We start from the raw sequence: 25,770 nt of genomic DNA, 5'->3' as shown, positions 1-25,770 counted from the left end.
GAGCCCCCCAGACCTAGATCTTCTTTTGTGTGGGGAAAAAAATAAATTTTGAATTAAAATTTTTTTTTTTTTAGATTTATTCATTTATTATATATAAGTACACTGTAGCTGTCTTCAGATACACCAGAAGAGGGCATCAGATCTCTTTACAGATGGTTGTGAGCCACCATGTGGTTGCTGGGAATTGAACTCATGACCTCTGGAAGAGCAGTCGGGTGCTCTTAACCGTTGAGCCATCTCTCCAGCCCTAAAATTTTTTTTAGCTTCAACAAAAATTGAAATTTCAGTGAAAATTTTCTGGTACAATACTAAAATGACTTCACTGAAAGTACTCAGCCTTTTTTTTTTTTTTTTTTTTTGGTGGTGGTGGTGCTGGGGATTGAACAAAAGGCTTTATGCATTCTGCACAGTCACTGTTTATTTGTTTGTATGCACCCCCACACACACATACACATGTACGGAACAGCTCATGGGAGTTGGCTCTGTCCTTCCATTGCATGGGTCCCAGGGATTGAACTCAGGTTGTCAGCCTCGGTAGCAAGCATCTTCACCTAATGAGCTATCTTGCTGCCTCCCCAAACCCCTTTTTGAGAGTCTTATGTAGTCCAGGATGGCCTAAAACTTACTATGTAAGTGAGGATGACATTGAACTCCTGATTCTCTGCCTACATCTCCTAAGGGCTGGACCTACAGGCATGTACCACTGTTTATTTCAGTGGCCTATGGAGTGCTGGGGACCAAACACAGGGCTCTGCACACGTTAAACAAGCTTTCTCCCCACTGAGCCACATCCTCAGCCCCTGGCCTTTGTTTCTTAAGTGACTAATCAACATAGAAAATGTTAGTAGCTGGTAGAGAGCTTACCTAGGAAGCGCAAGGCCCTGGGTTCGGTCCCCAGCTCCAAAAAAAAAAAAGAAAATGTTAGTAGGTTTTGTTTACTTGTTAAAGAAGTAAAAGTTTTAAATAGACTTTCTTTCCTTTAGCTTCCCTTTGCAGCTAGAAAATGGTCAAGCTATGGAATGTACAGTAGCTCAGTATTTTAAGCAAAAATATAATCTGCAGCTGAAATACTCCCATCTTCCCTGCCTTCAAGTGGGACAAGAGCAAAAGCATACATACCTGCCACTTGAGGTAAGCCGAATGACATTTTCTTTTGCTAATCTCTTGAATTAATTTTTCTTGTGTTCAGACTGGGTGGGTCTTGCTGCATGCCTTTAATCCCAGCACTCGGGAGGCAGAAACAGCAGGATCTCTGTGAGTTAGAGTCTAGCCTGGTCTATAAAGTGAATTCCAGGATAGCTAGGGCTACACCGAGAAAACCTGTCTTTAAAAAAAACCAAAGTAGGGGTTGGGGATTTAGCTCAGTGGTAGAGTGCTTGCCTAGGAAGCGCAAGGCCCTGGGTTCGGTCCCCAGCTCCAAAAAAAAAAAAAGAACCAAAAAAAAAAAAAAAAAAAAAACCAAAATAGTATAAACTTGTGGCAGAATTTAGTCCTTTTGAAGTATCTTGTGCACATAAATTTATTATGTAACTATTTTTTCCTAGAACTAGACAAGGACTTCATGTATAGAAGCCCATTTCTACAACACCTAGCTTCTCTTTGTTTCTTCGCAGGTCTGTAATATAGTAGCAGGGCAGAGATGTATAAAGAAGCTCACAGACAACCAGACATCCACCATGATCAAAGCCACAGCGAGATCTGCTCCTGACAGACAGGAGGAAATCAGTAGACTGGTCAGTAAGGCGTAGTCTTCAAGATTAGCCAGCTGTGAGCTCAAAACAAAACAAAAAGGCCCCCCAAAACAGAATAAACAGCTCCGGAGGGGACACAGTTCCTGTTTGCTCTTATGTATGCAGGCTTTTCTGTTCCTTAGGTGAAGAGCAACAGCGTGCTGGGTGGACCTGACCCATACCTGAAGGAATTTGGGATCGTTGTGCACAATGAGATGACGGAACTCATGGGCAGGGTGCTTCCGGCGCCAATGCTGCAGTATGGAGGCCGGGTAAGCTGCTTCCGTACCAATCAAAAAAGCTGCACCTTTGAATTTGCCTGTAGTCGTGCTCACTACTGCTTCTGACTTCTCACTGTACCACATAAAGTTTTGTTTGTTCCCCCTTCAACATAAAAATGGTCTTAGATTGTAATATCTTTTCTCTTTCTTTTGTTTCTTTTTTGTTTTTTGTTTTTAAAGAATAAAACAGTAGCCACACCCAACCAGGGTGTCTGGGACATGCGAGGAAAGCAGTTTTATGCTGGCATTGAAATTAAAGTATGGGCAGTGGCTTGTTTTGCGCCTCAGAAACAATGTAGGGAAGATTTGCTAAAGTGAGTATCCTGTTTTCAGCTCAGTAATACCCCTTCTAGATACGAAATATCATCTTTCTGTGTCTGTGCTGGGTACACCGGCACTGACCCCCTGATGCCCACAGTGATGCCATCTGGCTCCACAGAAAAGACCCTGCGCTATATCGTAAACTAAGAACTCTTTGGGAGTCTGACTCAGCTTCTGCATATTTCAAGTAGAAACTCGTGAAGTAATTCATCAGAAGCTGTGAGGCAGACAGAGCAGGAACAGTGCTATTTGGAACACTCTCCAGCGCTTAGGAGGTGTCCATAGCCATTGCACCTTTTCTAGTAAACATGAAAACCAGCTCAGTCTTGGCAGTTATAACTCGCTAGGTGAGCTTGTTTTGCTGCAGGAAAACTGCCTCAGTTGTGTCACCTCGTACAGATACTTCTCCTGTGTAAGGAAGGCCACGAGAAGGGTAAAGAAAACCAAGAAACAGAACTGGGGTAAAACAAAGGAACCCTACAAGACATTGGCCAATAGTCAGTGTCAATTACTTTATACTAAGTCTGATGGTTCACACCTTTAATCCCAGCACTAGGGAGGCAGAGGCAGATGGGACTCCAAGTTCAAGGCCAACCTGGTCTACATAACAAATTTCAGGCCAGCTAAGGCTAAATTGTGAGAACCTGGCTTGTGCGTAGATTCAAGTAATTTCTTAAATCCAAAATTTAAACTTCAAAATGAAAAAAAATTTGCTTCTAATTCTAAACATACTTGAATATGAAAGCATGTTTACATATTCTGAGTTGAACACAAGCTCACCTATTCAGCGTTACCAGTCTTATCAAAGTATGTGTTACCTGAAACTGGGACTTTTTTTTTTTAAGCTCTAAATTGCTGATTTGATTATTTTTTTAAAAAAATATTTTAAATATAAATGCTATTCTAGTCCTAAAGTTCAGCTGAACCATAATTTTTTCAGAAAGGGGTTTGACGGTATAGCTCAGTGGTAGAATGCTTGCTTAGCATACTTAAGGCTCTGGGTTTAATTTCCAGTACCCCAAAAAATAGTAATAAAAATTCAGACTGCTTATCTGTTAGCTTACTAATACTGATTGTTCTGTTTTAATTGCAGTGGTACAACTGCCAATCTATTTTTGGCGACTGCATAAAGACTTTTGTGTTTGTTTACGTGTGAAAAAGCGCTGTGTACTGCTGTTTTTATCTTAATAGGAGCTTCACTGACCAACTTCGTAAAATCTCCAAGGATGCAGGGATGCCCATCCAGGGTCAACCATGTTTCTGCAAATATGCTCAAGGTGCAGACAGTGTGGAGCCCATGTTTAAACATCTGAAAATGACATATGTGGGCCTGCAGCTAATAGTGGTGATTTTGCCTGGGAAGACACCAGTATATGGTATGAACACTTGTGTTTTTTCCAGACAGTGTTTCTCTGTGCAACCCTGGCTGTCCTGGAAGTCACCCCATTGACCAGGCTGGCCTTGAGCTCACAGAGATCCACGTGCCTCTGCCTCCCAAGTGCTGGGATTAAAAGCATGTGCCTTTAGTATAAGAGTATAAACACTTAATGTTGAACGAGGGATGATTTCAAGTCCTAGGCTTGGCGGATAAGCTAGGTGATTCCACAGTCTGAGGTGTGCGTTGTCATTGGTCTAAGCCACAGAGATTCAGGTGTGCATACAGGCATATAACTCAGCGGGAGAGCATCTTGTTTAGCAAGCTCCCTGCCCTACATTTGATCTGCAACATTGAAAAACAGTAGGGTTGGGGTATGATAGATACACTTTCCTTTTCAATCCTCTCTTCTTTCCCTACTCCCTGCCCCTTTCTTGTTAAGATCTTATGTAGACTGGCCTTGAACTCATTATGTGATAGAGAATGCCTTCAGCTTTGAATCCTCCTATTTCCACCTCCTAAGTGCTGGGATTCTAGGAATGTAACTCTACACTTGACTTATGTGGTGCTGGGGATCAAACACAGGGCTTCATAAATGGTAGGGAAGCACTATATCAACTGAGCCACATCCCAGCCAAGATTCATTTCTTGTTCTTCTTTTGAGTCTATTCTCAATAGACATTGGCCTTTGCTCCATATAACCACATCCTTCTCACTCTAAGACACACAACTTAGTAGAGCAAACACTGTTTAGAAGGTTGCTGGCCACCATGTTTTTCTCCCTACGTCTGGATACAACCAACCTTACCCAACCTGGTGGGAGGGGTGACGAGATGATAGGGGCTGGAAATGCCGTGTAGGCTGTCCATGGTCCAGGAAGCTGGAATGCAGAATATGCTGGTGAAAAGCACGCAGAGATCTCAGAATGAGGAGTAGGCTGGAGCTGGGCATGAGGGCTGCCTCTAGAGAAGATATGCTAAGTCTGTATCTTCTGTTAGAAGAGTGACACAGGGTTTCCTCTTGCTGACCGTCTGAGTCAGACTGTCAGAGGACACCAGCCCTTAAATGTCATCGCACCCCCAATCCTCTGTCTGCTTCTTTTGTCACCTTCTGTTCATCTCTAATGTTTAGGGGAACAAAGTAAGATTGAGAGAGCGCTATGTGCTCTGAGGAGGGTGGAGCTAGGGATGAGTTTCTTCACCAGACCAGTTCTGAGGGAAGAAACCTCAAGAGACCCAGCAAGCGGTGGCAGGCAGCACCAGAAGGGTGAAGGAAGTGGGCTGGCTTTCAGAGCTGCAGCCCAGGAGAGAAGGACAGGCTGCTGAGTGTTTAGTAGGAAAAAGTGCTGGCACCTGACACTCGCGTGTGGCCCTTCTTGCAGGCCATAAATGTTAAATGTTCAGGACTTCCCCTTCATCCCCTTAGTAATTAGGTGACTAAGTGTTTCAAAGGGAGCCAACTTAGTGACTTATTTTCATAGCGGAGGTGAAGCGTGTTGGAGATACCCTCCTAGGTATGGCCACGCAGTGTGTCCAGGTCAAAAATGTTGTGAAGACCTCGCCACAAACCCTTTCCAACCTTTGTCTGAAGATAAACGCAAAGCTTGGAGGAATTAACAACGTACTTGTGCCTCATCAAAGGTAAGATCGTGACTGCTTTTCCCTATTTTTATTTAAAATTTAAGTTATGTGATTTATGATAGAGAACACCCTTTCTAGCCAGATATGATGGTACACACCACCACTACTTGGGGAAAATAAGGCAGGAGGATCGTTGGATCATGAATTTCATGCCAGTCTAGGCTACATATCAAGGCCTTGTCTTAAAAAACAAAACAAAACAAAATGAAGTTAAAATAAAAACAAACAAAACCCCCAAGGCTTTTTCAGCCAGGTGTGATAGTATATATTTTAATCCCAGCACTCAGGAGTCCAAAGCAGGCTAATGAATTCCAGACCAGCCTTATCTACATAGTGAGCTCCAGGCTAGTCAAAGCCACACAGTGAGACCCTGTCTCAAAAAACAAAATAAAACAAAATAAAAACCAAGGTCTGAGATGTAGCTCGGTGATAGAACACTTGCACGGTGTGTGTAAGGCCCCGAATTCCATTCCTACCAATGCAAAACAAGTAAACAAAACATCTCGGGGCTGGGGATTTAGCTCAGTGGTAGAGCGCTTACCTAGGAAGCGCAAGGCCCTGGGTTCGGTCCCCAGCTCCGAAAAAAAGAACCAAAAAAAAAAAAAAAAAAAAAAAAAAAAAAAAAAAAACATCTCAAACACGCATCTCAGTGGCTGTTTCTTAAGGAAGCACATGTACCCACCAGCAGTAAGACTTGGAGCATTTCCAGACTCTGTCAAGCTCTCTCTTTTCACTCCAAAGCTAACTCCCAGGGCCAGGGCTATAGCACTTATTTGTTACATAAAACCCAAGTTACCTACAAACAGGTAACCCCAATAGAAACTGTCCTGACCTGTCATATAGATTTGTTTACCTGTCACCTTTCTGTGAGTGGAGTCAGTGGGGCAGTATGCTCTGTTTTGTTTGTCTTCCGTTTCCTTTTCTTCTCTTTTTTCCTTTTTTTCAAAACAGAGTGTCACAATGTAGTCCTAGCTGTCCTGGAACTCACTCTGTAGACCAAGCTGGCCTCAACTCACAGAGATCCGTCTGTCTCTGCCTCCTGAGTGCTGGGACTAAAGGTGTGCACCATTCTGTCTGGCTTATCTTCCTTTTCTTAACATTATATTTGTGCAATTCACTTGACAGTGTTGCATTTCATTAATTTTCACTGTTATGGATTATTTTATGTAGGTATAAATTATATATATCATTGCACTAATATATATATATACATATATATTTATATATATTACAGTTCTACAGTATTGATAGATGTCACCATTGTTTCTCTTGTGTGGGACTCCAGGTGTGGAATGGCGGGATTATAGAGACTAGAGAATACAAAGATGCAGTCAGGCATTTTTCCAACCCATCTATAACAATTTACATCTCCACTGAAAGTTCTAGTTGTCCCATACCATTATCAATACTTGGCAGTATCAGTGTTGTTAATTTTAGCCATTTTTATTAAAAAATAGTATCTTATTATTTTAATTTGCTTTACCCTGATTGATGATGATAAGCGTGTTTAGGTTAATTTGGGCATCTTTTGTAAGGAGCCAGTTCAGTTCTCTTGTCTGTCTGGTTATTTGTTTGTTGGTTTTAGGATTGGGTCTCAGAGTTTCTTGTAGCCTAAAATAGTCTAGAGATAATTAACTGAAGATGACCTTGAACCTCTACCTTCTTTGTTACTTGTTTGTTTGTTTCTACATTTATTTGAGACAGAATCTCTCTGTATTGTCCAGGTTCATCTTAAAGTGGGGGGCTTGGTTGGAGAGATGGCTCAGCAGTTAAGATCTCTTACCGTTCTTGCAAAGGATCCAAGTTCAGTTCCAGGCACCCACATCAGACAGCTCACACCTGTCTGTAACTCTAGTTCCAGGGGATCTGAAAGCTCTGAGGACATCTATGAATGTGGTGCACATAAACTTACACAGGCACATACATGCAATTAAAAATTAAATCTTGCCAGGCTTCATAGTGCACACCTTTAATCAGAGGAGTTGGGAGGCTGAGCCAGGCGAATCTGTATAAATTCAAGGCCAGCCTGGTGTACATAGTGAGTTCCAGGATAGCCAGTGCTACATAATGAGACCCTTCTAAAGTGATCTTGCTTCGACAGTAGCTGAGATTACTACTAAATCTACATCTGAATGGTGCAGAATAACAAAGCAGATTTTGTCGGGCTAAGGCTATAGCTTGGTGATAAGCACTTGGCCTAGCATTGCACAAGCACGTTCTGGTCTCCAGCACTACAAAGAGGAAAAGAAAGATAAGGAGAGGAGGGGAAGAGAGATAAGGAGGGCCTGCAAGGAGGAGTTTCTGTCCATTGCCCAGGCTGATCCTGAATTTCTGGGTAAAGCAGTTTTAACCCCCTGAGCAGCTGGAACTACAGATGCTACTCTACATGGCTTCTTTGCTCATTTTTATATTGAGTCATGAGATGATTTTATTGACTTATAGCCACAGTTTTAGGTGGTTTCTGGTTGTAAGTTATGATAGCGCATAGGTCTTACAGCTATGCTCGGTGCTGTGTCTTGTAGCTTGCTCTGGTAAACACATTCATCTTTGTTGTTTAATTTGCTAATGCTGTTATTTACTCTTTAGGTTTTCTTGAGACAGAGTCTCATACAAAACCCTAACTGGTCTGAAATTGACCTCATTGACTTCAGGCTAGCCTCAAACTTGTAGTAATCCTCCTGCCTCTGCTTCTGGAGTGCTGGAATTATAGGTACCCAACACCATGTCCAGCTCTCAGCAGTGACTTTTAAGGATCACTGCTGGGTGTCAGACGCTGCATCAGCCTCCATCACTGAGCCAAAGCCCCTGGCCTCAGAGACTCCTAAGAGACTGATGTCTCTCCTCTCCAAGTCATAGGCTTTTGTTTAAGTTTCAACTTGTCAGCTTGGCTCTGGAGTAACCAAACACTAAGGCAAGATGGTGCTGTGTGGTCAACAGAGTACTGGTAAGGACTGGAAGATTTGGGGATTGCTGCCCATGTGAATCTTTAAGATATCTGGTCCTCAGTTCCTTGTCTCTGAAGACAATAGCATCTGCTTTTCAACTCCAATGCCATTTTTTTTTCTTTTTCTTTTTTTCGGAGCTGGGGACCGAACCCAGGGCCTTGCGGTTGCTAGGCAAGCGCTCTACCACTGAGCTAAATCCCCAACCCTCCTACTCTTTTTAAAAACATTTACTTACCTACTTTATTTATATGAGTGCTCTATCTGCATGTACATCTGCATGCCAGAAGAGGGCATCAGATCCCATTACAGATGGTTGTGAGCCACCGTGTGGGTGCTGGGAATTGAACTCAGGACCTCTGGAAGAACAGCCAGTGTTCTTAACCACTAAACCATCTCTCCAGCCCCAAAATTCCTACTCTTGTAGAGATTATATTTGTGTAGGAGTGTATGCAAATAAAAATAAATAAAATACATGGTTTAAGTGATAAATATTATGTATAAAATTTGAGAATATATATAATCTATTATAAATAAATATAACATAAGTCTGTATGAAACTGATAAGAATGAATTTGATTCACTTCCCTAAATTTCACAATTTAAAGGGAGTTAGTTTTTGGAAGGAGAGTGTTCTTTCCTAATGTTCAGAGGTTCCTCATTTCTAAGATTATACCTGCAGTTACCGCTGGTGATACATTTTTCTAGACACATTGAGTGTCACTGTTTTCTTATATTCGACAGGCCCTCAGTGTTCCAGCAGCCTGTCATCTTCCTGGGAGCAGATGTCACTCATCCACCTGCTGGGGATGGGAAGAAGCCTTCTATTGCAGCGGTGGTGGGCAGCATGGATGGCCATCCCAGTCGGTACTGTGCCACTGTCCGGGTGCAGACATCTCGCCAGGAGATTGCCCAGGAGCTCCTGTTCAGTCAGGAGGTCGTGCAGGACCTGACGAGCATGGCTCGGGAGCTGCTGATTCAGTTCTATAAGTCCACGCGCTTCAAGCCCACGCGCATCATCTACTACCGTGGAGGGGTATCCGAGGGACAGATGAAACAGGTGCTCCCCTCAGCTCAGGGCCATCAGCCTACCAGTGCTCTGACAGAGCGCCCTCCTACCTGCCACTGGAGACACGAGACCCGAGGGATTCTTGGCAAGTTCTCCATGAAACAAAATTCCCCTTCTGTCTCCTAGGTAGCTTGGCCAGAACTAATAGCAATTCGAAAGGCATGTATAAGTCTGGAGGAAGACTACCGGCCAGGAATAACCTACATTGTGGTACAAAAGCGACATCACACACGACTCTTCTGTGCAGATAAAACAGAAAGGGTAAGGAGACGCGCTGTAAGCTTCCTCATCAGACTGTGTGACAAGTAAATGTGGTTTTGAGCAGATGTTTACAATATCCTCTAAAACACCTGTGTCTAAAAATAATTTAATAAATATATTAACTGCAGTTGAATTTAGATGACTGGTTCTAGATAGCACAAGTGTTAACGATGAATGTTTCTCTTGTGTGATAAAAATGCTGGTTTCTCAAGTTTTGGAGAGGGCTTGGAGAGTTGTAGATTAGTTACTTTTGTTATCACTGTGACAGAATACCTGACAGAAGCTTGACTTTGGCTCACAGTTTGAGGGGGCAGTCTATCATGATTGAAGTCACGATGTCAGGAGCTGCAGGCAGCTGGTTATATTATGTCACAGTCAACAATCAGTAAGTGCCTAGCTCTCTTTACTCACAGTTAGGGTGGGACTTCCCACACCAGTTACTCTAATCTAGAAGCTGAGCGTGGTGGTGCATGCCTTTAATCCCAGGTTTTGGGAGGTAGAGGCAGGTGAGTTAAGCCTCTGATCTATGTAGGGAGTTCCAGGGCAGCCAGGGCTATATAAAAGACCGTGTCTCAAGAAACAAAACCAAGATAGATTTGTTTCTATTCTGGACAAATTATTCTAGATCCTGTCAAGTCGGCAGTCCGTATTAACCATCACAAGCTGTTTTTGTATAATTTTGATGGGTGCTGGTTAGAAACACGTCAGGTACATTAGAGTATAACAAGCAACTTCAAAATGACATTGTGTGTGTGTGTGTGTGTGTGTGTGTGTGTGTGTGTGTGTGCGCGCGCACACGTTTTGCTGGAGATCAAACCCAGAGTTTCACATGTGGTTTTTGCTGCTTTTTACTCTTATAATATAGTCAGTCACATGAGTAAACAGTAGGCAGTCTATGGTGAACTGCTAGTGATAGTTCTAGGGTATAAAGCAGGATCACCTCAGTTTAGGGAATTATTGGGGTATCCACTTGGAAGAATTATGATATCATACTTATTAATCACAGGCAAGAGACTTTACTTTTCTAAGTTACAATTAAAATTTATGATAATTTGACTTAAGATTTTCATTTATGTATATGTATGTATATTTATATAATGTGTGTATATATGCATGTATGTATATGTGTGTATATTTACTTATCTATTTGTGTGTGTGTGTATGTGCATGAGAATGTATATAGGTGTGTGTATCTGTACATGCATGCAGAGGTCAAAAGAGGGCATCAGGTGTTCCCCTCTGCTATTCTCTGCTTATTCATTTGAGGCAGGGTCTTCCCTGAACCTGGGGCTTGCGTTCTCTTGGCTCGGCTGGAAGCCAGTGAGCCCCAGTATTCTTCCTGCCTTGGTTCTACTTCAGGCCTAGTGTTACAGACATTTACTGGGACACCTGCCCTCAGGATTATGAAGCACGTGCCCTTAACTGCTAAACCATTTCTCCAGCTCCAGATTTTGGAATTGTCAGTTTTTTGTTACTGTGAAAGCAGTCTGCATTCTGTAATAACTGTGCTCTCTATAATGTAGCCAACTTCACTTGAGTAAACAGTAGACAGTCTACAGTGCACTACACTGCTAAGCTAGGATACTCAGAAGGTTAGATAGGTTAGGTGAAATCTTCATTATAAGCATTTTAATTTGTAATGAGATTATTGGAAGTAATCCCCTCATAAACTGAAGAAGTCTGTATTCTTGCCTGTGAATGTGACCGTGAACGACAGCTAGGCCTGGTGGTTACACAGCTGTAGTTCCAGTAGCAGGTAAAGCAAGAAGATCTTGAGGTATGGTAAAGATTAAGTTAATAAATGAGTGTTTACTTTGGGTGTAATTACCGGCACTTAATAAAACATTTCTATTTATTTTATTTATGATTTAGTATTTCTGTTTAAAGACGCTAAGTTCCAAGTGTACAATATTGGATGGCTACTTTTTGGATACTTTTAATGATACTATTTCATTTGTGCAGTCCTGCTCTCCTTCAGGCCTAGGAAGGACCAGATCTGCTCTGCTGTTGTGGATCATTAAGCTCGCTGCCTCCTCCTATTATTTTCCGGACAAAAGTTGTCTGTTTTCCAGAAACAAGATGTTTGTGTTTGGTTCCCGAGTTACAGGACCCTTGAGTTCTTTCCCCCATGGTCCCAGGTGCTAGCCAGTTTACATTAAATCCTTGTCCTCCAACTGCTCTACGTCTGACTCAGTGATAGTTCTTAGACTTTGCTAACATAGATCATCTGAATGCTTGCTTGAAATTGAAGCAGAAAATATCCTGCAACCCATCTTTCATTGCCATGGTTTCCTCTCTGTCCCAGTATAAACTTCTGTCCATGCAGTTTTCTGTGTGGTGGAGAGGAAATCCAGGACTTGGATTATTTTACCCCTCACCCCAGTGCTGGGAACAGAACACAGAGTCTCAACTACCTTAGGAAGCCTAAGCCGAGCGATTGATTGCCAGACCATGGATTCTCTTTCTATAGCTCTGTTCTTTGCCGTCATTCAGGACTGATGTCTGGTTCTTGAGTTTACCTTATACCCTCACCAGTATCTCTGGCTCCCTTGCTTGCCTCCAACTCCAAAATATGTTCACTCACTCCTCTGCTTTGCTTCTCCTCTCTGGCTGATGGGAGTGGCTGGCTAACAAATAATTTATTTAGTCATGAACTATGTTATAAGCACATGAGAGCAAATCTTTTTTTTTTTTTTTTTTTTTTTGGAGCTGGGGACCGAACCCAGGGCCTTGCGCTTGCTAGGCAAGTGCTCTACCACTGAGCTAAATCCCCAACCCCGAGAGCAAATCTTAAACCTTAAATGTGATTTTTTTCTCTTTGTAGTATTCCCCATTAAGTGTTTATCCCATTTTTTAAAATCTTATCTATGTCTTAATGATGACAAAGACCTACCTTCCACCCTGACAGTATAGTGGCAGGCATAGCTGCCCTCAGAATTCTACCTCTGCTGTCTGGGAAGCCAGGGCCTGGAAGTCAAGGACTGTGTCAGTTGCCTACCTACCCTCTGCTTTCAAATGTGATCTTGTGCTTCCTTATCTCCTCCCTCACATCTCAGGTTTATCTCCCCACACTTGCCTTCAACTCTGTTCTTTCTGCACCACTACTTAATTAATTTCCTGTGTATGTGTGTGAGTAGGTCAAAGGACAACTTATATCTAGATTCCAGGGATGGAACGCAGGTCATCAGCCGCTGAGCCAGCTCTTAGGCCCTCATCTTCCTTATTCCTGGCCTTCTTGTGTTACAGAAGCTGTTCTTCTTCAACTCCCCCAATCAACCTCCTCTTTTTTTTCCTTTTACAAATTCCCTTTTAGAAGAACAATCACTCGACGTGTTGTCTGTTCCCTCACATCAGACTTCATCCTGGGATTTTCAGGAAGTAGGAAGTTAAAGAGAGAACTAAAGGGGGTTGGGGATTTAGCTCAGTGGTAGAGCACTTGCCTAGCAAGCACAAGGCCCTGGGTTCGGTCCCCAGCTCCGAAAAAAAAAAAAAAAAAGAAAGAGAGAGAGAACTAAAATTGTGCCTCTGCCTTGTTCATCTCTAACCCTGTCAGACTTCCACAATGACCTCTTAGCCATACTTAAGACAGCACAGCCGTCTCTGGCTTTAGCGATATGAATTGCCAGGCTTCTTACCTGCCTCTGCAGTCAGATTCCCTTTACTTAAAAAAAGTGAAGTTTGTTTATCTTATTTTATGTGTATGAGTGTTTTGCTTCATGTATGTATGTTCACCACATTAGTGCCTGATACCTGCAGAGGTCAGAGGGGATTGGGGGACAGATCCCTGGGGCCTGGAGTTACAGATGTTTGTGAGGAGTGTGGTAGTTGGGAATCAAACCCAGATCCACTAAAAAACCAAGTGCTCTTAACCACTGAACCATCTCTCCAGCCCCTCCCTGACTCCTTCCTCTTCTCAATTTGAACTCATCCACTTTTCTAGGCCGACTTGCTTATCAGCACCAAGTCCATATTCCTACCTTTATGCTGTTCTGACTCCTGATTTGTACTTTGAATTATCTACCAGATATTTTCCCTCAGATGCTCTGTGAGCATTGTATCAGTCTCCATAGACCCTGCTGTGTAGTGGTGATAACAACGCCCATCTTTGTGGCTTACGACCATTCATTTCTTGCTCATAATACATATTCACTGTGGCCCTGCTGCAGCTGTGACCCTGTTGTCCTCCCTTTGGAACCTAGGCTGACAATCTATCTGGAACCTTGCCAGTCAATGTAGCAGAAGGGGAAAAAGAAAAGACAAGCTGAGTGCTGGCTCTTAAGGCTTCTGCCCAAAAGTAACACATTTTGGGCCACATTTTAATCTAAACAATTTACATGGCCACTCCTGTGGTAGCTGGGTGGAACTTTATAATCTTCCCCCAGGGAGGGGCACAGAAATATTTGGCATCCGTGGTACAGTCTATCGTAGGCATGTCAAGCAAAACACGTCTGAACCTCCCACTTATTGCTTAATCCCCATCCACAACCTCTCCTACTTATCCTTAGATTCTGGTGCTTGGCATCATTCTGTTCTGTGTTAGCCAAACTACAAACTTAGTCATTTTAAATTCTTCTCCTGCCTCATTGTCCCTGCTATGTCCAGTTTGCCAAATAATCTCCTGTGCTCTGCCCCCAAATCTCTCTCGCTTCCTCTACTCTAGGCAGAAATGGTTTGTAGTTCAGGAGACTCCGGCAATCTCTGTTCCCATCCCTCCTTCATCCTGCTCTCAGGGCTTGGGCTCTAAAACACACCCCACTGCTCAGAAGCCTCCAAGTGTTCGCCACTGCTCACACGACAACTTCCTCTGCTCCTCCATGTCTTCCCTGGGGAGCCAAAACAACACCCCCATTTCTTCTTCCACTGTGTCCTCGTGGTGTCTCCCATTTCCCACCGCATTCCTTTCTTCGGCATGAGCACTCCGTCCCAGTCCTTTTTGTTGTTTGTGTTAAGGTATACTACAAGGGCCTTTTAGATAGCAGTTGGACTGCAAGGTTCTTTTTTCAATGGCATTGGACATTGAATCTAAGGTCACACACATATAACAAGTGTGCTGTCACTCAGCACCCCCAGGTCCCTTTTACCTTTTATTTTGAAACAGGGTCTCACTAATATACCTAGGTTGATCTTGAAGTCATTCTGTAGCCTGAGCAATCCGTAACTTTGAGACCCTCCCTCCTCCATTTCCTGACTGGCCAGGCTCACAGGTTGCTGTCACCAGAAAAGTCTTTTGTAATTCAACCTTTTTCTGACTTTAACTTTTGGCAGCAATGATAGGAATTTCTCGCTTATAATTTTGCCTTTTCCATGGTGTCATATAAGTATGAATAGAAACATGTAGCTTTTGAATTTGGCTTTTCTTATTTAGTATAGTATATTGAAGTGCCACCCTTTGCTGAGTTCAGACATGACAATATAGACAAACTATAGTTTATTCATGTGTCCCTGGGTTCAGAGCACATCTAGTGTTTTCAGACATTTTCCAATTTTATTTATTTATTTATTTATTTAGAGACTGTTTTGCTGTGTACCCAAGATGGCCTCAAACTTGCTACCTTCCTGCCTAAGCCTCCTGAGTGCTGAGTTCTGATGTCCTTTCCAATGCCTCCTTAAGCTGTAAGACATAGTGTGATTACTCCCTCCCTACCAGTAACCCCAGTGCCTTTACCTGTATCATTTTGCACCAAAATGCTTGTGTCATGGAAGTCCATTCATCCATTCATTCATTCATTCATTCGTTCATTCTGCTGTTGGCTCTTAGATTCAACATTGGCAGGCCTAGCTTGGGTGTTCAAGCAATAACTGTTGAGTTCAGTGTGTCTGGTTTCTATTCCTCCAGGTATCATACAGACATAGCTTTGGGTCTTCATCTGTAGAGCCCTAGAGTTTTCATTGTTATGTTTTTGGATTGTTTTGTTTTGTTTTGTTTTGTTTTTCAAGAAAGGGCTTCACTGTGTATCGCTTGTTATCCTGGAACTCACTCTGTAGACCAGGCTGGCCTCAAACTCAAAGATCTACCTGCCTCTGCCTCCTAAGTGCTGGAAATGAAGCCATGTGCCACTACCACTCAAAATTCCTAGATATTTTTTAAAAAAGAGGTTAAATAGGTTTGGAAACACCACATATTCTGTTGTCTTCTTAAATATCATACCACTTAAACAGTTGTTTTGAAAAGTTATATATTAGAAAAGGCTGTGTGTGTGTGTGTGTGTGTGTGTGTGTGTGTGTGTGTGTGTGTTGCTAGACTCTGAAGCCATAGCCTCACACGTGGCAGGCATGTGCTATCCTCTGAGATACATTTCTCCCTCTAAAAAAGGCTTATAAACTGTGCTTTAATGCAAAAGTCCTCACTTGAGAAAAAAACATTCAAGCACACTGAAAAAAACTAATATTCCTAAAGAACACACTTTCAGGAAAGATGCTCGACCCAGTATATATTTGTTCCTCTTATTCATGGGGGATATAAGACTCCCAGGTGAAACACACACACACACACACCCCGCACACACATATACACACACTATATGCAACACATACATACACACAACATATACACCCCCAAACCTTCCATATACATAAAACATACAACACTCATACAAAATATACACACAACAAACAAACATATAACATACCACACATACACACACACTGCAGATAACACATACACACACAACATATACACACAACAAACACACAACACAACACACATACTGCATATAATACATATACAACATAAACACTCCCCTACACATAACACACATACATACACATACAACACATATACATAACACATATACACACACAACTCTACACAGAACAAACAAACACACATCACACACACACTTTTTCCTAAACATACATACATGCCTGTTGTGGCATTTAAACTATAAACTAGGCATCGTAAAGATCGATAATAATAAAAGAAAGCCATAAACTGTAAAAAAATAAAGTTATGTGACTCAGACATGGTATCTCAATCCTGTAACCTTAGCAATCAGGAGACTGAGATAAGAGCTGTGAGTTCAAGACCACCCATACTACTAAATGGCAGGCCACCCTAAGCGATATAACAGATCTTGTCTCAAAAAAAAAAAAAAAACAAAAAAACAAAAACAAAAAACAAAAAAAAAAACAAGGAGGTAACAAAAGCAACATGTGTCAATGTCTCTTCAAAATGTCTCTATTTTCCATTGCTAATAGTGTGCTAATATTTCCCATGTGCTAATATTTTGAGCATTGGCTGACCACAAGTAACTGAAGCCATAACTTGAGATAAGCAGGAATTACTGTAACTCGGTTATTCTTTCTTTGGCTCAGCTAGATATCAAAGTTTGATATGAATTTGAAGGAAGAGTGCTCTCTACTCCAAGTGCTTATATGCAAGCGCTTATATGCATCGTTATGGGATTCATAGCTGGGAGGAAGGAATAGTAGTTAGAAAGGGGTCAAAGAAACCCTGTGGAAACATATGCCTCTGTGCTATTAAACTTTCTCATTGCAAAGCAGACAGAGATAAAATTTAATTTGTTGCTGTTCAGTGCATTTCTGGAGTGCCCCGCTCCCCTTTCCGGAACTTTAGGGTTTTAGAAATGCAAGAGGTCATGACCTGATTTTATAGATGATTAGGTGGAGGCACAGAGATGTTCTGCTCTGTTCAAGGCTATGAGTACTGTCCTGGCTCTGAACTATCTTCTCAGCCTCCGTCTCAGCAGAGGCTTCCCACAGTCATCTGCCAGCACTTCTGTGTGTGCATATACACATACAGGACTGAGCCTACACACTTTTCAGTTCTGGTGAACCTGGTGAACCAGTTTGAAGACCTTCATCTTCTCTGGTCCTGAAAGCTGTGTGTGCTGGGGGTTCTTTTTCTCTCAGGTGAGGAATGGAGGTCATTTTTTCTGGGAATGTTTGTCTTTTCTTTCTTTGTCGCAGTGCTGAGGATTGAACCCAGGGCTCCTCGTGCTCATGCTAAGCAAGCACTCTCTAGCTGAGCTACATTTCCATTCCTTAAATTCTGTTTTCCCCTTCTCTGCATACAGAGTATCATCTATAAACATGTGGCAATATAGATGCACAAAACTATAGAAAAAGTTATTATTTGGATTCTCCAAAAAGGCTCTGGAGACTTGTTTGAGAATATGCTTTAGGATAAAAGGTTGGTCTAAGGAAAAGTTACAAAGGGACCCAACTTTTTTCTTGTTGGAGGCAGGGTCTCACACTGTAGCCCAAACTGACCTTGCTGACCTTGAACTCAGAACAATCCTTTTGCCTGGGCTTCCCAAATGCTGAGGTTACAGGAATGAATCACCATGTCTGGCTTAACATCTTAAATTGATCTAGCTGTGAGACTTCACATAACTTGTTTACACATTAGATGTGGCCTTAAGCCAGCTTGTTACTCAGACAGTTAATTGTATTTTTTAAAATTGTATCTTTTTAACAGGTGGGGAAAAGTGGCAATGTCCCAGCAGGCACTACGGTGGATAGCACCATCACACATCCATCGGAGTTTGACTTTTACCTCTGCAGTCATGCAGGAATTCAGGTAATTTGGAAGCTGGTCCAGATCTTTGACCTGACAGGGAACTCTGCCAGCTCAGCAGCCAGCTTGAGTAGACTTGTCGTCAAATGCTGTGCCCAGCTGTGTTAACTGCTATGTTTCAGGACTACCATGTAGGGATCTACTTGTAGGTATGGGGCGAGGCAGAAACACTGTTAAGTGAAAATTAGATTTCAGCTCCTCTTGTCTCTTAAGTAGCCAAGTCCTGCTAGAAATGCATTAATCCTAAAACTCTCCCTCCAGGGAACCAGTCGTCCTTCACATTACCAGGTCCTGTGGGATGACAACTGCTTTACCGCGGATGAACTGCAGCTGCTGACCTACCAGCTCTGCCACACCTACGTGAGGTGCACACGCTCAGTCTCCATTCCTGCCCCTGCATATTATGCCCGGCTTGTAGCATTCCGGGCAAGGTATCATTTGGTGGACAAAGATCATGACAGGCAAGTTCCTCAGTAAATTCTCTCCTGTTGTGGAATTTGCTTTTAAAAACAAGCTATGCAGAAAGCCCCTTTCAAGATTTAAACCTCCTTTTAAGGTTTAGCCTGCAAGGAACAACTAAAACTGCATGAGGCTTTGAGAACTTTCAATGTGACTTTTGATCCAAGAAGGGTTCGAGCTTGTTTAAACTTGTGTCTCTAAGGGAGTCTCATTTGGAGCTGCCTGTGGTTTTCACATAGAACGAACTACATTTCATTTCTGCTGAGGTCCCAGGCAGCCTCAAAGGTGGTGGGCAGAGCAACCTGGCTCTAGTCAGAGTAGTCATAGACTGACTATGCATTGCTTTTCATGCACGAAGGAGTCCTACCTAGGTCATTTCACTTCCAGTACAATCCAGAATTGACCAGAGTAAGTTGGGGCTCATGGGGAAACAGAAGTGACTATCTTCACTCTCAGATAGGGATCTCAAGAGACTCAGGCATTTTGACCTATTACCGAGCTACTAATAAATGGTTAAACATGCTCTTTGCATTAATTTTCTTTCCTAAATAGCCATTTGTGAGGTGTAGCAGCTTCTGGGCTCTTCCCCAAGTCTCAATCCAGTTGCTAAATAGTAGACATTCTACTGCAAGTCTATTTCTGCAAGGGATTTTGTAGGAGATTTTTACCGAGAGCACCCAGCTGTGGCCTTACACTTTGCATTCTTTAATATGCATTCATTCATGCAATACATGCATTTGGTACGTATGCCCAGTGCTGTGCTAGGTACTAGAAGTTATTTATATGAGATTAGTAAGTCATGTTTCTTGCCTGTGGGGATTTTATGTTTCAGTATGGAGGTAATAAAGGTGAATGTAAAACGGGTAAGTAGATGACCATGCATGGGAAATCACAGGAAAGACTGGTGAAGATTTTCTATCTGTGTGGGTAGGGCTTAGCTTTACAAAGGAAAGAGGATTTTCCAGGCAGGAGAGAGAGAGTGCGAGTGACATTTTTGGACAGTCGTTGTTAGTTTTCTTTGGCTGGAACATATTAAAAGAGAATAGCAGGCATGGAGTGGAAAACTGTGTTGGAGCAAGATTGTCCTTGTTATTCCTGGGCTGGAGTGGTGAGTGGAGGAGAAGAGGGTGAAGTCAAAGATGACTCGGGTAACATCAGTATTCAAAGAGAAAAGTTGAGGGGCCTAGGGTGGGGCTCCATGCTGACTACAGCGCTCAACACACATGAAGCCCCAGACTGAGTCCTCAGCACTCAGAAAGGGATGGTTTTCAGACCCACTGGTACAGGGTATCCCAAGATGTATGTTTGCAACTTGTGAGCACTCTGCTAGGCCCATGGACTCATTAATGTAGCAAACAGTGTTAGCAAGAAGGAACAAAGTTAAGTCAGGCATGGAGGTACCCACCTCAAAGGCAAGGGATCTCTGTGAGCTTGAGGCCAGCGAAGCCTACACAGTAAGATCCTGTCCAAAAAAAAAAAAAAAATAGAAGGGGGAGGAGAAGAATACTTTTTTCTTGAAGATTTCATTCCAGTAAAGAATACCTGAGAATACCTAGAAATCTCCCAACTAACAATTTCATTTCCATTGTGTTGAACATTGTAAAAGAAAAGCACAGTATTCTGTGAAAACATATTCAAGGTGACCCTGACCTGAACTTTGAAGTCAAAGAAGTTTCTAAGAGGGACATGACTTGTAATTGAAGCTCAAAGAACGAGTAGAAACCAAGCAGACAGAAGGGGCAGTGAAGTCTTTATGTAGGTGCTATCAAACACTTGATTTTTGTGAACATTATTTAATTATTGCAACGATCCATTAAGTAAGTTGTACTGTACTTTTCAGTTGAACAAACATGTCTAAGGAAACATAAATTGTTTGAGTCGCTCAGGCTTGAGCCAAGATGTTCTTGAGTACAAGACTGTTTGTGCTATTTGAAACACTGAAGTTTCAAGTAGGCTTCTGCTAATGCCTGATTTCTTGTTTGGTTCTCATTATAGTGCGGAAGGCAGTCACGTGTCAGGACAGAGCAACGGCCGGGATCCTCAAGCCTTGGCTAAGGCGGTGCAGATCCACCATGATACCCAGCACACTATGTATTTTGCCTGAGAGTCTTGGAAAAGAACTCAACCAATTTGGCATCCCACGCATCCTCAAAATGTTTCAGATGCCTACTGCCTCTCTTAGTGCACAGTGATTTCAGGTGGTCCCTACCAGCAGCTCAGAAAAGTTGCACTGAATCTGTACTCTGTAGCCCTGTCTGATGCATCAACAAAATCGAGCCTTTTTTTTTTTTTTAAGAAATAGATACTCATAGATTATGTTTTCTGATGCACTGGGCAGAATTTTTACCTCAACGTGCGAAGGCTGATTAGCCTTGACTTTCTAAAGGACTTTCCAAGAAGGGTTTCTGTGGAATATTTTGCTAGCTGTGGTATTCACCGCATCTAGTCTTATAAGAGGAGTATTTCCTTTTTTCTGTGTTATTGACTGGAGTGTGTACATAAGAACATTTGGAAGAGAGAAACCAAACGACCTGGATCATTTCCATGTAACTTTTTAATTGAGTGGGTCCGTAGACTTCTTAATGGAGATTTCTTACTTTGCCACTGCAAATGCCTTTGAGGAGCATTAAGTTTTGAAAGTTTTCCAGAACTCTGTTACCTTCACTGCGTTATCTGACTGACCTCTCCGGGCCTGCGCTGTAGAGTACAGGCTGCCTGGTGATTGCACTAATACTTGGCTGAGATTTGAACAGGCAGCTCCCTTCCTTGGCTGGCTTTTGTGAATCTGTGACATAAGCAGATGTGATGTGTGTCACAGGGACAGATAACACTGCCAATGGTAAAAAGTACCCATGTTCTCCATATTTGGGAAAAAAAAGAATTAGTTTTTAGTATTTTTCCACATTTTCAAAAGTGCCCATTTTATGCTGCTGTGTGGTGTGTTAGATCTAAACGATCTTTAAACTTCTCTCATAGAAAATTAACTTTGGCAATAAGCATTTTTAAGGTCTCTGCTCTTTTTCCTCCTGACATAGTTTTCTAGATAAGATTTCAGTATGATTTTATCAACTATTTCTTGTATCTCATAACTGGGATATTCTGAAACCAGTTTATAAAGACATGGATTTCCATGTCCTTTAAATAATTGTTTTTTTAAAAAACAAAACAAACCTATTTTATAGTCAGTGTCCTGTCACTTTAAAAAAAAAAAAAGCTGGAACCAGGATGCTTTCTGATTGGTCAGGCTTTGCTGATGTATAAGGCTCATTGAGCAGTACTGCACTTGAAAAGAAAGTACCAGCCAGTAAAAAAATAGTTTCCCTGGGAATCAAGGCTGCACACACAGCTGCTTACAAGACAGCCTGAAGTGTGCTTGGCTTTGCCCATCTCTCTCTCAACTAAAACTCTGTAGAAGTTGATTTTTTTTTCTCTCTCTCTGTAATAGATTCTGGATTCCCTCACAGGAAGACAGGACTTCTTTTCTTGTCGTAACAAAGGGAGTTGATGTAAAGCAAGTATCAGTTAGAATGAAGGGAAAATGTATCCTGTATTTAGTGTAGATAGTACTTGGTAAAGGACAAGCGTTACATAGTCAAGGTAGTCCTACCTGCGGTTTCCAGCGCACAGTTACTCCAACCTGGAAGGGTAAGGAGTGAAAGGCAAGAGGCTCTATGTAGAGCCACACTCCTCATGGCTGAGGAGGGTGCTGGGAAGAGACAGACGCAATATGCTAGAGTCAATTTTGCAGTCTCTCTGTAGAAACCATTGGTGGGAAACACTGGGTCAGATGATAAAGGGTGTTTGCTTGAACCCTTTAGTTGGTCCAAGGTCCAAATCTGTTAAAGGGCCCTCTCAATCCCAGCAATATAAAACACTGTTTCCCTTCAGTCTTTTAAACAAGTGTGTAGATACATTAAATGTTTACATTTCCGTGTGCTGTCGTCGCTCAGCGGTGCCACCAGTGTTTGCTGAGACTGGTCTCCAAGAGAGTTTCCAATGTCCATCTAATCCTATAGCACGTGAGGGTGGGTGCAGACCCCCTTAATCTGCAGACCGTGGGAAAAAGCAAGTCCTGAGGCTGAAGCACAACATAGCAGTGAAGAGACAGCAGACGTCTGTTCTCTGAGATTTTCCTTTTCTGCAAATACCTCACATGGATTATACAAATCAGGACATGTTGATGAATGGCTGACTGCCACTTTTATTCACACCTGTTCAGGGAAAGCACAGAAAATACTCTGCAGCCCAGCCACTCTGGACCCAAGAAGAGGGAAAAAACAAAAGGAAGCTTTTTCAGAAAAAGGAAAACTTGCCTGGAGTCTGTGAGGCGAAGAACCAAGAGGGGGCTGGCAGCTAGCCAGAGGGCACCGTACCTGCACTGGAGTGCCTAGGGCTCGCTTGTTAACAATACACAGAAGAAACTCTTGGGATCTTCCGACATAATGGAACAGTGAGCAAGCCGTGTGCCCAGACGCTCCATCCACCTTCCCGCAGTTGGCTTCGAGGTTTGCCCATGAACAATGTATCTGAATATACCGTCAGCCCTCGTATGCCGGGGTGAATCGGTGCAGAGCCAGAGGGAAAGACAAGAGACTGAGTTTTGTAGGAAAACAGTACCAATAAGGGTGTGGTGCTGTTGTTCTGGACAAGTGGAAAGAGACACGGAAGAGTTAGGATGGGGGAAACTTGCTGAGGGGGTGAACAGTCAAGAGGCAATCACTGCAGAATAAGAATTGCAGTCATGGGGCTGGGGATTTAGCTCAGTGGTAGAGCGCTTACCTAGGAAGCGCAAGGCCCTGGGTTCGGTCCCCAGCTCGGGGGGGGGGGGGGGGGGGGGAGAACCAAAAAAAAAAAAAAAAAAAAACAACAGAATTGCAGTCATACCATCGCAAGCCAATCTGAATGCATAGTTTTAATTGAACAAGAGTTGGCAATTCAAATAGATACCCCCCCCCAAAACTGACTGAATTGTTATGCATGTGTCAATCAATGGGAGGTGTGCATTCTCTAGAAGTAGAATTAGGTTGTTTGGTTTTTTAAAACACAGCCTATTTAGGTCCTGTCATATAGCGAGGAAGATTTCAGTGTAGCGACTCTAAGGAGTGACTATTTGGGGCTAAGGAGCACAGGACCTTACGGATGGGAAAGGCCCAGATGTCGAACCAATTATGTTTTGTTGTTGTTGATGTGTTGTCGTTAGTTGTTGAAACCCGAGCTGTTTATAAAGGGAAGCAGCCGGCTTGGTGTAGCCAGTGTTCTGGGCAGGTGAACCACATTCATTCTCGCTGTAAATTCTACGTGCTGCTTCCAAAGGGGATGGTTCACAAGCAGGTGTGGCCTAAGTGGTCTGTACCTTAGGATCTGGTGTCTGGCCCATATCCTACATGAAAACCTGCCCACCTGGCTCAGCTACCCACTCCTTCCCATGGACAAAGATAAAGCACTGTTTTAACCAGGCTCACCCCGTCTCCCCCGCCATGGTTACCCTCCCTCCGAGGACGCTCTGAGACTCCCTTGCTTAGTACAAGGTGGCTGCTCTGCTTTCATTTTGAGAAAGCAGAGGTTAGGGCGGGCGCCATATTAATACTGCTTCAACATCAACCATTTTCTTACCCCTTCCTGCCGACACTCACATTCTTTCTGCATCCACCAGCCAAAAGTGCTTGTGTTCATCTGACCGATGGTGTGGTTTCTGTTTCTGTATGCTTAGACTTGTAATGCTTTAAAATGCATTTTACTAATTTGGACTGGATGTCTGTCTCCAGCGATGCGAGGTACTTTCTAAGCTATGAAGGAAGGGTTTGTATCCTTATGTGAGATGAGTAACGGTTGTTTAAATTTTGCAGAGGTTCTTGTTACTGTTACTGGTTTGGGCTTTTTTGGTTTTTGGGGGGGGTTTTGTTTGTTTGTTTGTTTGTTTGTTTTGGCTTGCAGGGATATTTTGTGTTCATGTGTCTGAAAAGTGGGGAGGGGAATAAATGGCATTCTTGTGCTAAAGGTTGTCTTTGTCATCAGTTGTCTAATAAATATGGAGTACACTGTAATGACATCATACATAGGTACTTTAAACAAGATCATCTATTTGAGAAATTGGACAAAAAATAGAGAGGTGTGTTTAACTTCTGGGTCTTCTTATATTTAGGAGTTGCCACTTGGGAACTTTTGAAGGACTCCAGGAACACTTCACATACAGAAACTCTGGCAATACTCGTCAAGGTTCTAGGTACTGCTCTTTGTTTTTTTAAGAATAAAATAAGTCTTTATTTATAGTCTTGTAGTAAAGGGGAAGCCTTAACTTGCAGGACAATTCCTGGGCAGTAGCACAGCATACTTTTTATTTCCATGGGATGGAATCAAACCCCGACTGAGACTACAAAGTATACACTAGAAGTCAGCAAATGCTGGCAACAGAGTAGGAAAAAGACAAAGAAATGAAGCCTACAGACTACATGAAGCCTACATCCCAGTGGAAACCCTCCACTGGGATCTGCTGACCACAGCCAGAGCCAGGACTGGATCACACCGTGGGGACAAGGAGGAAGGAAGGAGGGCAGGAGGCTGGGCTGGGCTGTGGGTTTAGTGCCAGGTAAGTCGCTCTTGGTGTTTACATACAAAAGAGTTGGCTCTGTTTCTTAGAAGTACACACAGAAGTGAAGATTTGATCATTACTTTATGAATCTGTCGCTTTACAATATGGACATCATCAGAAATAGGGGCATTTCATTCAGACTCAAATTTCAGTAGCAGGAAATATCAAAACATCCTCACTGACCCTTAATACAAAACCCCTTCCCCACCTAGAACTCCCTCCCAGCCCACCCACAGTAGTCACCCCCACTCCTGGAAGCCGTTTCACTGCCGCTGCTCTGCTCTCTCCTACTGTTGTGGCCTTCTGGAAGGCTGGCTGGGCAGGCTTAAACAGCTGAAGAATGATCATGCCAAGGTGCTGCAAAGCTGTCTCCACTTTCCTTTTCTACCACACAAACTTCTTCAAGAATCTGGTCTTTCAACAGAAGAGACAGCTTTTTCAAAAAATAATCCTTACAAAGGAGAGGGGGTTGGTTCTGATTATGCCAATCTGGTCATCTTGTCAAAGTAGAGCAGTACAGATTCACAAAGTCCACCAAACAGAGGTGAGGGGGGCTGGGAGGAG

The 25,770-nt window shown here is 42.7% G+C and overlaps 1 protein-coding gene across 3 annotated transcripts in view; it reads left to right on the top strand.

Moving 5' to 3' along the window:
* Positions 1–24,614, top strand: part of Ago4 (argonaute RISC component 4) — a 45,462-nt gene extending 20,848 nt beyond the window's left edge. Inside the window, 12 exon segments of one of the 3 annotated variants that reach the window (NM_001394371.2) lie at positions 984–1,131; positions 1,614–1,733; positions 1,874–2,002; positions 2,192–2,325; positions 3,524–3,708; positions 5,188–5,347; positions 9,034–9,349; positions 9,485–9,619; positions 18,060–18,161; positions 18,420–18,619; positions 20,613–23,168; positions 23,406–24,614. In NM_001394371.2, the coding sequence (NP_001381300.1) occupies positions 984–1,131; positions 1,614–1,733; positions 1,874–2,002; positions 2,192–2,325; positions 3,524–3,708; positions 5,188–5,347; positions 9,034–9,349; positions 9,485–9,619; positions 18,060–18,161; positions 18,420–18,619; positions 20,613–20,721 (1,738 nt within the window). In that variant the 3' untranslated portion in view covers positions 20,722–23,168; positions 23,406–24,614. 3 annotated transcript variants of the gene reach the window in all.
* The last annotated feature ends 1,156 nt before the right edge of the window (positions 24,615–25,770 follow it).

The sequence above is a fragment of the Rattus norvegicus genome, chromosome 5 (genome assembly GCF_021556685.1).
Source record: "Rattus norvegicus strain SHRSP/BbbUtx chromosome 5, alternate assembly SHRSP_T2T, whole genome shotgun sequence".
NCBI classification, from domain to species: Eukaryota; Metazoa; Chordata; class Mammalia; order Rodentia; family Muridae; genus Rattus; species Rattus norvegicus.
This window is presented reverse-complemented; position numbering and strand designations above follow the sequence as displayed.